The sequence below is a fragment of the Balaenoptera ricei genome, chromosome 3, assembly GCF_028023285.1.
Source record: "Balaenoptera ricei isolate mBalRic1 chromosome 3, mBalRic1.hap2, whole genome shotgun sequence".
In the NCBI taxonomy this organism is placed as follows: Eukaryota; Metazoa; Chordata; class Mammalia; order Artiodactyla; family Balaenopteridae; genus Balaenoptera; species Balaenoptera ricei.
The window spans coordinates 101977870-101993879 of record NC_082641.1 but is presented as its reverse complement, the minus strand read 5'-3'; the positions used below and the strand labels follow the sequence as shown (position 1 = coordinate 101993879).

Sequence of the window (16010 nt, the reverse complement as noted above, 5' to 3'; positions counted from 1 at the left end):
TAGGAGTGTGTGAAGAGACTCAAAACAACAACAACAACACACCACACAAAACAAAACAACTTTGTCTATCTAGCTATAACACCAGGGCCCCTACAACCTGGAGAAAATAGGTGGAAAATTCTTTTTTCTCCCCCTTGCTTCACAAACCTTTCCTCTCCTGTCCCTGCCCTGAGGCCACACCTAATTGCTTAGCTGCATGACAAAGCATCTAAAACCCCAAAAGAAAATCTACTTTCTAGCCAGCTGAACCAGGAAAAGGGGGCCCAGTAGCCTGAAGAGCAGGAGACAGAAATCTTCATTAGTATTTTCTCTCCCTTCTTTCATTGCTTTGCTACAAGGGTAGCCCAAGCTGAGCTCCAGTCCACTATGTGACAGTGCAGACAGCTAAAACTCTGAGAGAAGCCTATGTTTCTGGGAAACAGCCTTGGAAGAAAGACATCAGCATCTCTTTCCCCTCAAAAGACCAGGTCTGTTTACTGTCCAGTATAAGCATCCTCTGGAGCAAAGATCAAGCAGACATTGCCTATTATAAATGATTTGGGTTCCCTAAGCTCAGGTTCCTCAGCTGTGACACAAACCAAAGGCTGGTGCAACACTGGCCTGGGCCCCTCCATTTATCATCCTGGCAAGAGAGGGGCAAGGGAAATGGTCACAAACATATTCATGCTATTGGGTTGGCCAAAAGGTTCGTTCGTTTTTTTCCACAAGATGGCTGTCATAGCACTTAGTTGTCTTTAACTTCATTCAAAACAATTTTGTTAGATAGTATGTAACACCTGTCATATCAGCGTGCATTTGAAAAAAAGACATCAAAATTGGTGAATTTTTGTGTAGCCATTTTAATACTGAAGATGGAAGAAAAAATAACGTTTTCAGCATATTTTGCTTTATTATTTCAAGAAAAGTAAAAACGCAACTGAAACGCAAAAAAAGATTGGTGCAGTGTATGGAGAAGGTTCTGTGACTGATCAAATATGTCAAAAGTGGTTTGCGAAGTTTCATGCTGGAGATTTCTCACTGGACGATGCTCCACGGTGGGGTAGACCAGTTGAAGTTGACAGCGATCAAATCGAGACATTATCTGAGAACAATCAACGTTACACCACACGGGAGATAGCCGACATACTCAAAATATCCAAATCAAGTGGTGAAAATCATTTGCACCAGCTTGGTTATGCTCATCACTTTGATGTTTGGGTTCCACATAAGTTAAGCAGAAAAAACCTTCTTGACCGTATTTCTGCATGCGATTCTCTACTTAAACGTAATGAAAACATTCCATTTTTAAAACAAATTGTGACAGGCGATGAAAACTGGATACTGTACAATAATGGGGAACGGAACAGATTGTGGGTCAAGTGAAATGAACCACCACCAACCACACCAAAGGCTGGTCGTCATTCAAAGAAGGTGATGTTGTGTATATGGTGGAATTGAAAGGGAGTCCTCTATTATGAGCTCCCTCCGGAAAACCAAATGATTAATTCCAACAAGTACTGCTCCCATTTAGACCAACAGAAAGCAGCACTCGATGAAAAGCATCCAGAATTAGTCAACAGAAAGCGCATAATCTTCCATCAGGATAATGTAAGACTGCATGTTCCTTTGATGACCAGGCAAAAACTGTTATAGCTCGGCTGGGAAGTTCTGATTCATCCATTGTATTCACCAGACATTGCACCTTCGGATTTCCATTTATTTTGGTCTTTACAAAATTCTCTTAATGGAAAAATTTCAATTCCCTGGAAGACTGTAAAAAGCACCTAGAACAGTTCTTTGCTCAAAAAGACAAAAAGTTTTGGGAAGATGGAATTATGAAGTTGCCTGAAAAATGGCAGAAGGTAGTGGAACAAAAGGGTGAATACGTTGCTCAATAAAGTTTTTGGTGAAAATGAAAAGCATGTCTTTTATTTTTACTTAAAAACCGAAGGCACTTTTTGGCTAACCCAATACTTGCTATGCTTTCAGTAAGAAAGTCCTTTATCGTGTCAACTTCCAGCAACCATAAAACAAGTTAATCTGTTAGCTTACCAGGAGAGTAAAGTTTACCCTTTACAGTTCTTGAAAGAAAAAATTAGTGACCTTGAAGATAAATCATTAGGAAATCTCCAATCTGAGTAATAGAGAGGAAAAAAGAAATAAAGAAAATGAATAGAACCCCAAGGATCTGTGAAACAGTATAAAAAGGTCTAACATTCATGTTACTGAAGTCCTAGAAAAAGAGCAACGCAAAACAATATTTCAAGAAATGATGGCTAAAAACTCTCCAAATTTGGTGCAAGACATTAATTTACAGATCCAAAAAAATGAAAACTCCAAACAGGACAACTTCAGAGAAAACTAGATGCAGCCTCATTATTAAAAATGGCTGCTATCTGGGACTTCCCTGGTGGTCCCGTGGTTAAGAATGCACCTTTCAATGCAAGGGACACAGGTTCGATCCCTGGTCAGGGAACTAAGATCCCACATGCTGTGGGGCAACTAAACCCATGCACTCTAGACCCCGCACACCACAACTAGAGAGCCCTTGTGCCCACGTGCCACAACTAGAGAGCCCATGTGCTGCAACTACTGAGCCCAGGCTCTGGAGCCCGTGCACCACAACTAGAGAGCCAGCGTGCCACAACTACTGAGCCTGTGCTCTGGAGCCTGCGTACCACAACTACAGAGCCCACATGCTGCAATTACTAAGCCCACACGCTCTGGAGCTCACACATTGCATCTAGAGAGAAGCCTGCGTGCCACAACGAAGAGCCCGCATGACACAACTGAGACCCTATGCAACCAAATAAATACATAAATAAAAATGTTTAAAAAAAAAAAGAAATAAAAGAAGAACCAAAGAAATGGTAACTGGGGATATAAAATTGACCATTTTTCTTTTCTTAAGTTATTTAAAATGTGTATAACTATGAAAGCAAAAATTACAACAATGGTAAAGTTTTCAATGAATGGAGATGTAATACACATGAGAAATATAACGTGAAAGAAAAAAGATAAATGGACCTATATGGTTGTAAGGCTCTGAATTTTGTTTGTCAAAGTACAATATTATCTCTAATTGGACTGTAAATGTTTAGGTATATATTTCCCTCTGTTTTCAGAGGGAAAAACAGAAGTGAAAAACAGTAATCAAATAAAATGCTAGATCTAATGCAATCACACCAATAATCACATTAAATGTAAATATTCTAAACACACCAATTAAAAGACAGAAGTGGCCATACTGTGTACAAAAATAACAATGCACAACAATATGCTGCCTACAAAACCCTACTTTAAAGACATAGGTAAGTTAAAAGTAAAAGAATGGAAAAAACATGTCATGCTACCAAAGAAGAGCTGGAGTGTTACATTAACATCAGATAAAATAAACTTAAGAATAAGGAGTATTATCAGCAATAAAGAGGGGTATCATGTGATAAAAGGATCAATTTGCCAAGAAATTATAATAATACTAAATTACAGTAATTGATACAATAAATAGATAATAAGGGAAGATAGAGAAGACCTGGAAAAGTATATCAATCAACTTGACTTAACATTTAGAGAACACTTCAACAATAACATTAGACTATATACATGTTTTTCAAGTGTACACAGACTGTTCACCATAACAGATCACATTCTGGGCCATCAGACAAACCTTAACAAATTTAAAAGAACTGGAACCATAAAACATTCTCTGACACTAATAAAACAAACCTGTATCAGTAACAGAAAACTATCTGGAAAATCCTCAAATTTTGGAAATTAGCACACTTCTAAATAACCTATAAGTCAAACAGGAAGTCACAAGGGAAACTAGAAAATAGTTTAAATTGAATAAAAACAAAAGCACAGTATCAAAATTTGTGGGATGCAGCTAAAGCAGTGCTTACAGAGAAATACATAGCTAAATACTAGCACTCAAAAAAAAAAGTCTTAAACCAATGATCAAAGCTTGACAAAACAGAAGAGTAAACTAAACAGACAGCAAGCAGAAGGAAATTAATGAAATTAAAAAACAAAACAAAAAATAAAAAAGAAACCAAGAAACCAAAAACTGATTTTTTGGAAAGATTCCAATAAGATGACAAACCTTTAGCAAGATTAAAATGAATGAATAAATAAACAAAGAGATGACATAAATTACCAATATAAGCAATGAAAAAGGAAGGGCATTACCCAGACTACACAGATACGGTAATAGGATAATGGAGTATTATGAAAAACCTATGCCCATGAATTTCACAGCTTACACTGAACGGACAAATTCCTTGAAAGTCACATACCACCAAAGTTCAACAAGAAGAAATACTTCTGTATCTATCAGATACACTGAATTTGAAGTTAAAAATCGTCCAGCAAACAAAACAACATGTTCAGATGATTTTACTAGCAAGTTCTGTCAACCCCTAAGGCAGACATATGACTAATTCCACACAACCTCTTCAAGAATATAGAAGAGGGGGAAACACTCTCCAACTCATTTAATGAGGTAAGCATTTCTGATACCAAAATCAGACAGTACGAGTAAAAGAAAACGACACACAAATATCTGTCACAAACACAGACACAATAGCAGCAAAACACTGGCAAACTGGATGCAGCAATATATAAAAAGGATAAATACATTATGACTGTGTGGGGTTTATGCCAGGAATTCAAGGTTTCAACATTTGAAAATCAATCAATATAATCCAGTTTATCAATAAACTAAAGAGAATTATATGAACATCTTATTAGATGCAGAAAAATCATTTGCCAACATCAACATCATTCAGAGATCCAAAAGTCAGAAAACCAGAAATAGAAGGAAACTTCTTTAACCCAATAAAGGTCATCTACCCAAAAAAATCATATTTAAGGGAGAAAAAAAATGAATATTTTCCTCCTATTAGCACGAAAGGAGAAAAGATACCCACTCTCACCATTTCTATTCAGTATTACAATATTGGTTCCAGCTAGTGCATTAAAACAAGAAAAAGAAAGACATACAGATTGGAAAGAAATAAAACTCTAATCAGAGACAACATGATTGTTTACATAGAAAATCCCAAAGGTTCTACAAAAAACCTACTAGAACTAGAATGTTTAGCAACAGTTGCAGAAAACAGGGTAAATATGCCACCAATGAGCAAATGTAAAGGATATAAAGGCACCAAAAAACCATAAAATAGGTATAAACTAATAAAATATGTACTAGATCTGTATGCTGATAACTATGAACACTGATGAAAAAGATCAAGACAGACCTAAAAGAAAAAAAAAAAAAGGAGAGAAATAGTATACCTATGGCTTAAAGGCTCAGTATTGTTAATAAGTTAATTCTCCCCCAAACTAATCAATGGATTCATTACAATCTCAATTAAAAATCTCAGCAGGAATTTTTGGTAGAAATCAATAAATAGATTCTAAAATTATATGGACAGGCAAAAGAACTAGAATAGCCAAAACTATTTTGAAAAGAACAAAGTCACTGGATTCACACTACCTGATTTCAAGACTCAGTTAATCAAGGTAATCAAGACCACATAGAATGGGCAAAAAGATAGTCAAAAGATCAATAAAACAGAGTCCAGAAGTAGACCCACACATATATGCTCTACTGATTTTTGACAAAGATGCAAAGACAACCCAATGAAGAAACTTTTAAAGTCTAGCTTCTCTAACTTAATATAAAACATCTGAAATTCACTGATGTTTGTTGCATGTACTGAAAAATACTATCAACTAACTTAATATTTATAGAACATTCCACCCAATATCAGACTAAATACATTCTTTTCAAGTGCACACATAATATTTACCACAGAAGACCATATTCTGAGCCATAAAACAAACCGTAAAATGATTCTTTCAATAAATGGTGGTTGAACAAGATATTTATATTCAAAAAAATGAATCTCAACTCACAAGAAAACTCAAAATCAATCTGAAGTCCAAATATAAAAGCTAAAACTATAAAACTTATAGAAAAAACATAAGCAAAACCTTTGTGACCTTGCGTTAATGTTAGCCAAGGATTTCATATGTAACATATGAAGTACTATCAATTACAAAAGGATAAAACAAGCCACAGATTGGGAAAAAATATCTTCAAAACACACATCTGGCAAAGGATGTGTATTCAGAATACATGAAGAATTCTCAAAACTCAATAAGGAAACCCATTTTAAAATGGCTAAAAGATACGAAAGAACACTTCACCAAAGGAGACAATTTTCAGATAGTGAACACGTATGTGAAAAGATATGCACCATCATTAACCATTAAGGAATGTGTATTAAAACCACAATTAGATAACACTACATACCTTGCAGAATGGCTAAAAATCACTGGTATGCTGGTATATGTTTAGCAATCAGGTCTTTGGGAGAGAAGACCCTGAATTTTAGCTTTTGCTGATTTCTGTGGCATAAACATACCCTCTGTGGCTGATTTCTCCCGACTGAATGTGGAGCTAGGAAGATATGTTACTTTCCACCATACGGATACAACAGACATATATAGAAACTAGTAAAACATAGTAGAGGAATTAGGAAGCAGCAAGTTTTATATATTTATTACCTTTGTTTTTTTAATATAATTTATTTATGTTTATATAATTTAATTTTTAACAATGGCTGTTTACTAACCAGTTTACAAAATTCCTGATAATTTAAAGATCAGTTCTTTCAAGCCAGTATAAGCCAGCCCCAAGCGTGCCACTGCCTGAAATAAAACTGACACTAACAAGTGCTGACAAGGATGTGGAAAAACTGAATTCTCAATCATTGAAGAAAACAGTCTGGCAGTTATCTTTTTCTTCTTTCTCTTTCTTTCTTAGAATCTTTTATAATTTTTTTAGATTTCAGAGATAAAATGAATGAAAACCTGACCAGAGACTAAAACAGGCAAATCCAGATGCACTGAAGTTTCCTTCGGACTAGCCTTCAGGATTCAAACACTCAATAATACATACAAAGTGTGACTCTTTGAATAGGAATAAAGTTTCAATATATATATTTTTAAAGAAATTTATTTATTTATTTTATTTTTGGCTGCATTGGGTCTTTGTTGTTGCAGGCAGGCTTTCTCTAGTTGTGGTGAGCGGGGGCTACCCTTCGTTGCAGTGCACGGGCTTCCCATTGCGGTGGCTTCTCTTGTTGCAGAGCACGGGCTCTAGGCGTGCGGCTTCAGCAGTTGTGGCATGCCAGCTCAGTAGCTGTGTCTTGCAGGCTCTAGAGTGCAGGCTCAGTAGTTGTGGCATGTGGGCTTAGTTGCTCCACGGCATGTGGGATCTTCCCAGACCAGGGCTCGAATCTGTGTCCCCTGCATTGGTAGGCGGATTCTTAACCACTGTGCCCCCAGGGAAGTCCCTAAAACTTCAATATTAAAATAACTTCTATGATGGGAGGAAATACCATAACATACTTTTGTTTTGAAACATCATGCTTTCATTTTAATGAAACCATATATTATCAATTCTCAGACTTGGAGAACACTGTCCTAATGGACATGGTCTTGAGTTATATTACTAGTTATTATTATAACTTGAGTTATATTATTACTAGAGCCATTAACTTGCAAGACTAAAAGTAATTAACTTCATCTCCCTATGCTTTATCTCCCTTGAACCTTTCTGGCAAAAAGTTTGGCAGTCTCTTAGAAAGTTAAACATGTATTTACCACACAACCAGCAATCCTACTTCTAAGTATTTTCCCAAAGGAGATGAAAACTGTTCATACAAAAATCTGTACATAGATGTTTATGTCGTCTCTAGTCATTAATGCCCAAAACTGTAAACAACATAAACATTTTTCAACAACAAACAACTGTGATACACAATACAATGGAATACTAAATTCAGCAACAAAAAGGAATGAATTACTGATACATGCAACAACATCAATAAATATTAGATACTTTAGGTTAAGTTAAAGAAGCTACATTCAGGAAGTTTCATACTGTTTTATTTATAAAAAATATAATTCCATTTATATGAGTCCATTTATATGAAATTCTGGAAAAGACAAAACTATAGGCAAAAAACAGATCAGTAGGTGCCAGAGGCTGGGAGTGGGAGGCGTTAACTACATGAGAGAATTTTTAGGAGGTGATGGAAGTGTCCTATATCTTGATTGAGGTGGTAGTGAACTTTACTGAGGTAAATTTTATCACAACTAAAAACTATCATCACGGGAAAAAAACACCAGAGTTCAATTTTATAGGAAAGTGGGCATTTGAAAAGTAACATTAAGGACAAATCTGGGGAGTTCCCTGGCAGTCCAGTGGTTAGGACTCCAAGCTTTCACTGCTGAGGGCCTGGGTTCAATCCCTGGTCAGGGAACTAAGATCCCACAAGCCGTCAGCATGGCCAAAAGAAAAACCAAAACAAAACAAAACAATTCTTTTTAAGAAAAAAACTGAAAAAAATTGAGCACCTCTGCCTCAAGCAACTACATAGAATAACATTTTTTACAGGCACTAAAAATAGTTCATTCTAAAACCCTTGTATTTAATGGCTTCCAGGGAAAGTAGTCAGAGTTATACCTCGTCATAAATCTCTTTCTAGTATTTTCCATGCTGTTGCCTTTAAATACCTGGTCACGAAATGTCTTTCCTCTTAAACATAGGTAATTCATAATGAAATTTTCAAAAAAATTAAAACATTTAAAGTTGGATGCCAACCCAAAGATTAGAAGACAGAATTAGGAAAACAAGATATATGCTGTTACTACCTGTTGGGTTAGAACAATAGATACTAAACTTCAGTTCTTTATCAAAAGACTCTTTAGTCTTACTCTACTTGCTCTCTTGATAATGTCACCCACTTTTCAGGGTTTCAAAGATCATCTCTATGCAATTAAGTCACTCCAGTTTTCTATACTATTTCTGTACCATGTGCATATTTCAATTACACATATATCACCTGGTATTGCAGGTGCTTGTTCACACAGGTGTGTTTATTATGTTGACTCCTGTTGGTTCATATACTCCATAAGGGCAAGGACTAGATTTCTACTAAACTAGTTTGGTTTAGTGTCACCGTTCAATAAATTGTATTGAATCTGTATCTCTAGTCCATCCAGTATTTCTAGCTGTCTGATAGTATCTGCATTGGTGTAACTTATTCCCAAATGAAATAAACTTATAATTCCTTCCCCTAGACATTGTAAGTCTTAAGATGTCTATCTTTTAATCTGCTATTGCATCAACTTCTTTCTCTCCTGTATTATTTGCATTTTTCTTCTTGAGGCTTTTAACCTTAGATTTAAAATAACCTCTGGCTCATCAACCTACCAATGATACCTCACACTCAAATTTATCCCTCAGACCACTAGCACATTAAGCATCCTAGGTGATCATGTTACTGCCCTGAAAATCTTCCAGAGCTCTTACGTGCCTACAAAACAAATTTCAAAGCTGTTCACAATCTCACCACATTAACCTGTAACATCCTATATTCAGCCACTCAGAATTATTTATGGTTCCCTAAAATATGGACTGAACCTTAAGTGACACGTGCCATTCTCCCACATTGAAATTTCATTCCACCCTTCAAAGTCTCTCTTAAATATTACCATCTCAATGGCTTTTCCTAGCCAACAGAAACACTTACTGTTCATCTACTATGTGTCAGGAACGCGGATAGGAGTTAGAATCGCTCCCATTTCACTGGTACTTTCAGTGTTTTCAGATCATATAGTCATAGTCTGTCTGTATCAGAGTTTTCTGTACATCTTTCTTCTCCACTGGAGATTTTCTGTCCCCAATATTTGCATTATGTTGCTAATATCTGCACTCCCGTTATCATCTAAAAAGTACGGTAGAAAGTAAATACTCAAGTATTTACTGAAGTCAACTAAGTACAGTATCTTCTGAGCAATTATGGCATAGAGTTACATGGTGGGAAAGGAATTCTAAGACCTGCGAACCTCCCATCTGGAAATTTCATTTGAAATGCACTATAAACTATCATGTGACTGTGTTGGGGAAACTGTGGTTCTCAACTAAACTTCAGCTGACCTTAAGATTTGAGGTTAGTACAAGAACCAGGTGTAAACATCTACAGTCAACCAATTTTCAGAAAGTATGCCAAGACCATTCAATGGAGAAACAGTCTTTTCATCAAATGGTGCTGTGACAACTGGATTGCCACATGCAAAACAATGAAGTTGGACTTTACCTCATACCATATACAAAAGTTAACTCAAAATGAATCAAACCCCTAAATGTAAGAGCCAAAACTATAAAACTCTTAGAAGAAAACATATTCATGGAATTCATGGAAAAGACTCTGACAAGTACAGGTTTCTGGTAACTGACTATACTGCTGAACCGAATGAATAAGCATTTTCAGAACTCTAATGGAAAACTGATGAATTCATAAAAGTGCTAACAAAAGACCAAGATGAAAAAAAAAATTAATTACATGGGACTGAGTGAACTGATGAGGATGATTATAATTTTTGTGACTTTCTTTTCGAATAAAAAAAAAGTGATATAAATTTATGTAAAAAGAACTTAATGTAAAACAATGCCATTCTTCTCACATATTTTCTCTTGTTTTGGAAAATATAGATATTTTTCTGTTAAAAACGTGATTTATGCTGACACGTAATAGGTTATTGTTATTATAAATGAATTAATAAATTAATTAAAAAAACAGATATAAATCTTCATGACCTTGGATTGGGTAGGGGATGCTTATATATGATGTTGAAAGCATGACCAACAAAATAAAAAACAGATAAACTGGACTTCATCACATTTTTAAGAAATTTGTGCATCAGAGAACACTGTCAAGAACATGAAAAGACAATCCACAGAATGGGGGAAAATTTTTGCAAATCATGTATCTGGTAAAGAACTTGTATCTACAATATACAAAAAATTCTTATAAATAAAAAGACAGGGCTTCCCTGGTGGCGCAGTGGTTAAGAATCCGCCTGCCAATGCAGGGGACACCGGTTCGAGCCCTGGTCCGGGAAGATCCCACATGCCACAGAACAACTAAGCCCGTGTGCCACAACTACTGAGCCTGTGCTCTAGAGCCCGCGAGCCACAACTACTGAAGCCTGCGCACCTAGAGCCCATGCTCCGCAACAAAAGAAGTCGCCACAATGAGAAGCCAACGCCCCACAACGAAGAGTAGCCCCCGCTCGCTGCACCTAGAGAAAGCCTGCGTGCAGCAACAAAGACCCAATGCAGCCAAAACTAAAATAAATAAATAAATTTATAAAAAAAAATAAAATAAAAAGACAACCCAACTGAAAAATGAGCAAAGGCTCTGAACAGACATTTCTCCAAAGATGTACAAATGGCCAATAAGCACATGCAAAGATGTCTTCAAGAAAATATAATCAAAACCACACTTAGATACCATTTCATATGCATTATGAGGGATAGAATAAAAAAGTCGAATAATAACAAATGTTGGTGAGAATGTGGAAAAACTGGTTCCCTCGTACATGGCTGGTGGGAATGTAAAATGGTGTGGCCATTTTGGGAAACCACTCCAGCAATTCTTCAAATGATTAAATGTAGAGTCACCATATAACCCAGCAATTCTACTTGTACACAAATGTTTATTGCAGCATTATTTATAATAGTCAAAATGTGGAAACAACGCAAATGTCCAATGAATGACAAAATGGATAGACAAAATGGATAGACAAAATGGATAAACAAAATGTGGTATAGCCATACAATGGATTATTATTCAGGCATAAAAAAGAATTAAGTATAGACTTTGAAAACATTATGCCAAGTGAAAGAAGTTAGTCACAAAAGACCACATGTTACATGATTTCATTCATGTAAAGTCTAGAATAGGGACGTCTATAGAGACAGAAAGTGAATCAGTAGTTGCCTAAGGTTGGGAGCAGAGGAGTTTAGGGAATGGGGACAGGGGTGAGAGGGTACGAGGTTTCTTTCTGAGGTGATGAAAATGTTGTAGTATCTGTGAATATACTAAAACCCATAAAATTGTACATACTAAATGCGTGAGTTATATGATATGTGAATTATAACTCAATAAAGCTGTTTAAAAAAAGAACAGGTGAAACTAACACAACACTGTAAATCAACTATAATTCAAAAAAGAAAAAAAAAAAGAACAGGCATATAATATAAATTTCCTGACCTTTTTAAGGTGTTGTCTTACTACTTCATGCTGCCTTAGGGCAAGCACCTTTTAAGCTTAGGACTATATCATTAAAAAAAAAAAAAAAAAAAAAAAGGCAGTAAAAGTAGTATTCCTAAACAATGTAAAGCCTCTCAGGTACAAAAAAAGAACAAGCTTTTGCCAGATTTTTTCCCTTCTCATTCCCTTCCCTGCCCCCATGCCAGCCCTTCTCCACTCTGTTTCAATAGTCACAACAGAAACATACACTAGGGGTTTTAAATATGCTTTAGCTACTGAACATAGCTTGATGTGACTGTTCTTAATTTTGAAAAGAAAGGAGTCTAGTATTGGGATAAAAACATACTCATAGCATACATATACACTAAGTGGTATAGTCATTACAAGCTTAACAATTATGACATGGAAGCTGTGTATAATTTGATTTTCACTTACATGGATTTCCACTGATTTTTTCCTCCAAATGCCCTCAAATGAAAAAGTTTCTACATGAATAATATTTTTAAAACTCTGGCTTACTTTTTTTAAAAATAGAAAGACATTAATTTTTATGCCTTTCTTACAATTTACGGCTTAGGTAATAACTATTCAAAGCAGATGACCTATGTCAGAATCACCTGGGGCTCTGCAACTCGTTGTTGTCCTCGGACCAGAAGCAATGTCATGAGGAGAGTTTGTTAAAAATGCAGAATTTGGCTTATCCCAGACCTACAGAATCAGAATTTGCTTTAACAAGATCTCTAGGTAACTTACATATTTGAAAAACAATGATCTAGAACACTTATAAAACATGCAGACTCTAGTGAGGCAAAGGCATCTGCATTTTAAACAAGAATCCTATGGTTTCCCCTACACACTGAAGTTTGAGAAGCACTATTCGAAAGAAAAGGGGCATACTGAAAAAACATTCCTTTAGAGCAGCTTTGGTGTACTAATAAATGCTGCTATATATCCTTCCCCAAATAGTTTGAAAAGCCAAAAAAAAGTTCTGAATTTGTAAGTCTCACAGTTATACTACCTTAAAATTAATACCCTGAATGAGTCTCATGAAATAAGGGGTTTAGATGAACAATCAAAACCAACTTTTTAAAAAGTTTTCATAACGCAGTAACCAAAATAAATTTATTCATACTCAAAATTTTGTAGACTTTTACTGAAAAAAAGTCAAATATCTTATTAAAAAGTCCCATCCAAATGGGAAATATAAATGATAGTTCCTTTTACTCAACTTTAAAAGACTTCAATTAAACAGAATGTTTAGTGTTCACAATATTCTAGTTTACACTATGTTAATTAAGTTTATTCTGATCCTTGCTGGTGGAAAACCTTTGTAGCCCTCACAGGGAATACAGGTCTTAGGATCATGCATAGACACTAACTTTCAATACGTGTTAAGGTACCTGTAGAGTATACATAAAGGACTACAAGGATATTGGCCCCAAAAGGTAATTTGCTGTGCAAGATAATTTTTACTAATTCTTAGGGGATGCTGGTTTTGACAATTAATTCAGCAAACATTTGCTAAATACAATCAATGGTCAAGATTTTGTGAGGAAACAAAGATGATCAAGGCACTATCCCTAGCCCCAGGAAGCATATAATCCTGAGGACAGGTGGGGTTTGGGCAGGAACCTGCATATACAATTAGCAGAATGTGGTCAGTACTGAAAACGGGTGCCGGAAGTTCCCAGTTTCAGCTAAGTGAATGCCAAATAATGGATAATTTACAGTAATTTCCAATTGATTCGCTGCAGAGTTCAACAAGCTAGGAAAGCTTACTAAAAAGCAGTTTATAAGGAAGTACAGCCCAAGATAAACAATTCTCTGGGAAATTTGCCTATATTTTAATACACATACACACACTGAAAGTTGGGCTATGAAGTGTGTGTGCGCTCATCAAAGGCAAAGCAATTCAAATACGAACTGGATACAGGAGGCCCAGTACAGTTAAGTTCATAGAGGGCGTTTCCTTTGACAAAAACAGGAACACTTAGCTTCAGAGATCGCTGATCATGCGAGAAAAGAGGAAAAAGGAGTGAGGATCTGTTTTTATTTCTCCCCTGGTAACTTTAAAAAAAAAAACCAAAAACCTCCCCCACCGCCCAGCAGTTTCCTGAACTATTGCCTCCCTTCAACTTTATATTTTATCAACACTATGATCCTTAAAAAGCTTAGGAACTAAAGAAGACAAGCAAAACCGGTCAAATGCATTTACCTATTTAACAGTCCAAAAAAAGGTACCTCCCTCGAGGGGAACTAGCAGTCCCCTTGAAGGGGACCAGGACCGGGAAAAGTGCATCCACACGCTCCCTCCAGCGCCTCGGCCACTGAGCACTCTCTTCACTGCTCTCCGCTTTCGGAAGCACACCCTCCCTTGGGAAGGGAAAAGCAAGCACCTCTTAAAAGGGGCTGCGGAGGTCGCCCGGCAGCGCGGTGAGAGGTTTGCGGGAACCGAGGGCAAACCCTTCTCTGCTCTGGAAGAAGAGGTGCAAGTGACACTGACGAGGGCCAGCTTAACGGGGAAAGGGCACTGCGATGCTCTGTCCGGTCCCGGCCCCTCAGGGCATCAGGTCGGCCCCCCGGCCCGCAGTTTGCTCTCTTAAGCAGGCCCAGCCGCCCAGGCCAACTCCAGCCCAGTGACAGGTCCCCGAGGTGGGGCCCGCGTCACAGGTGTCGCCCCAACCAGGTCCTTGCAAACCTGGGGGTGGGGGGTGGGGAGGGACAAGTCGGGGTACGGCAAAGGCACCGAAAGGTGAGACGCGCGGCAGTGACGGAGCGCAGCACCCACGGCGACGCGGTCTCACCTCTAAGGTGGAGACAGTGCTGGTGAACAGGTCCTCTCCGTCCTCCAGCTCCTCAAAGTCGGTGGGTTTCCCGACCGCCAGCGGAGGAGGTTCCCTCTCAGCCGCCATCTTCGCTCGCCCAGACTACTGCGCGAGCGGGACCTCGCGGACCTGTCACGTGAGCACGCACGGCTAGGCTGGCGCGCGGGCCGCTGGGCTCCCCCGCCTCCCCGGCCCGCCGCGCGCGGCCCCGCCCCCGGCCTCGAGACTGCGCCCGCCCGGCGCGCGCCGCGCTCAGCCCCGCCCGTTTGCTTCTCTTTCCACCTCCACGTCTGGGTCGCGGCCACCTTTTCACCGCCCACTTGCTGTACTGACTTTTGTGGAAGAATCTTGGACTTTATTGCCACGTCCCTTTCTTAGCAGGACTAGGCCAAACGATTTCTGTTGTCGTTACCAGTTTTAAAATCTCCTTTAGGAAGTGGGAGAGCTTGGGGACCAGTCTTTTGGGCTTGGATTATGCACAGACTGAGGGCAAGATTGAGGATTGGCGGAAGAGAGACGCGTGTCTTAGATCTCTAGGCTGTCCCACAGAACTTTCTGACGTGATGGAAATGTTCTATATCAGTAGCATCCAGTAGAGTAGCCGGTGGCCGAGCACTTGAAATGAGACTAGTGTGACTGAGAACTGAGTTTTAAGTTGTACTTAATTTTAATTAATTTAAATCTAAATAGTCTGCATGTGATTAGAGGCTACCTATTGGACAATGCAGCTCCAAATAACAGAAACCACTCTGAATAACTTGTTGTCTGAGATTTACTCCAATTTCATCACAAGGCAGCACACAATATTTTTCCTCAATAAAGTAAGAGTCAGAAAGGCTGGAAAAATGACAATTAGGAAAATTAGTGGATGATTGGTAAGAGCATCATACGCAATTCCCTCTGCCAATTAATAGATCTTCATTGTCGGAGGGTCTCTTGAAGACTTTCAGCTTCAATTTCCTCACCTCACTGCATAGGATTACTGTCAGGATCAAATGAGAAAAAATGTGAAATTATTCTGAAAGCTAAAGATTGCTATGCCAATGCAAGGTTTGTTCATGGAAAAATAAAA

The 16010-nt window shown here is 37.8% G+C and overlaps 1 protein-coding gene across 1 annotated transcript in view; it reads right to left on the bottom strand.

Moving 5' to 3' along the window:
• SNX2 (sorting nexin 2) overlaps positions 1-15067 on the bottom strand; it is a 61855-nt gene extending 46788 nt beyond the window's left edge. The window contains exon 1 of the mRNA XM_059916949.1: positions 14918-15067. Within this exon, the coding sequence (XP_059772932.1) occupies positions 14918-15025 (108 nt within the window). The 5' untranslated portion in view covers positions 15026-15067. The remainder of the gene's footprint in view (positions 1-14917) is intronic.
• Between the last annotated feature and the right edge of the window lie 943 nt (positions 15068-16010).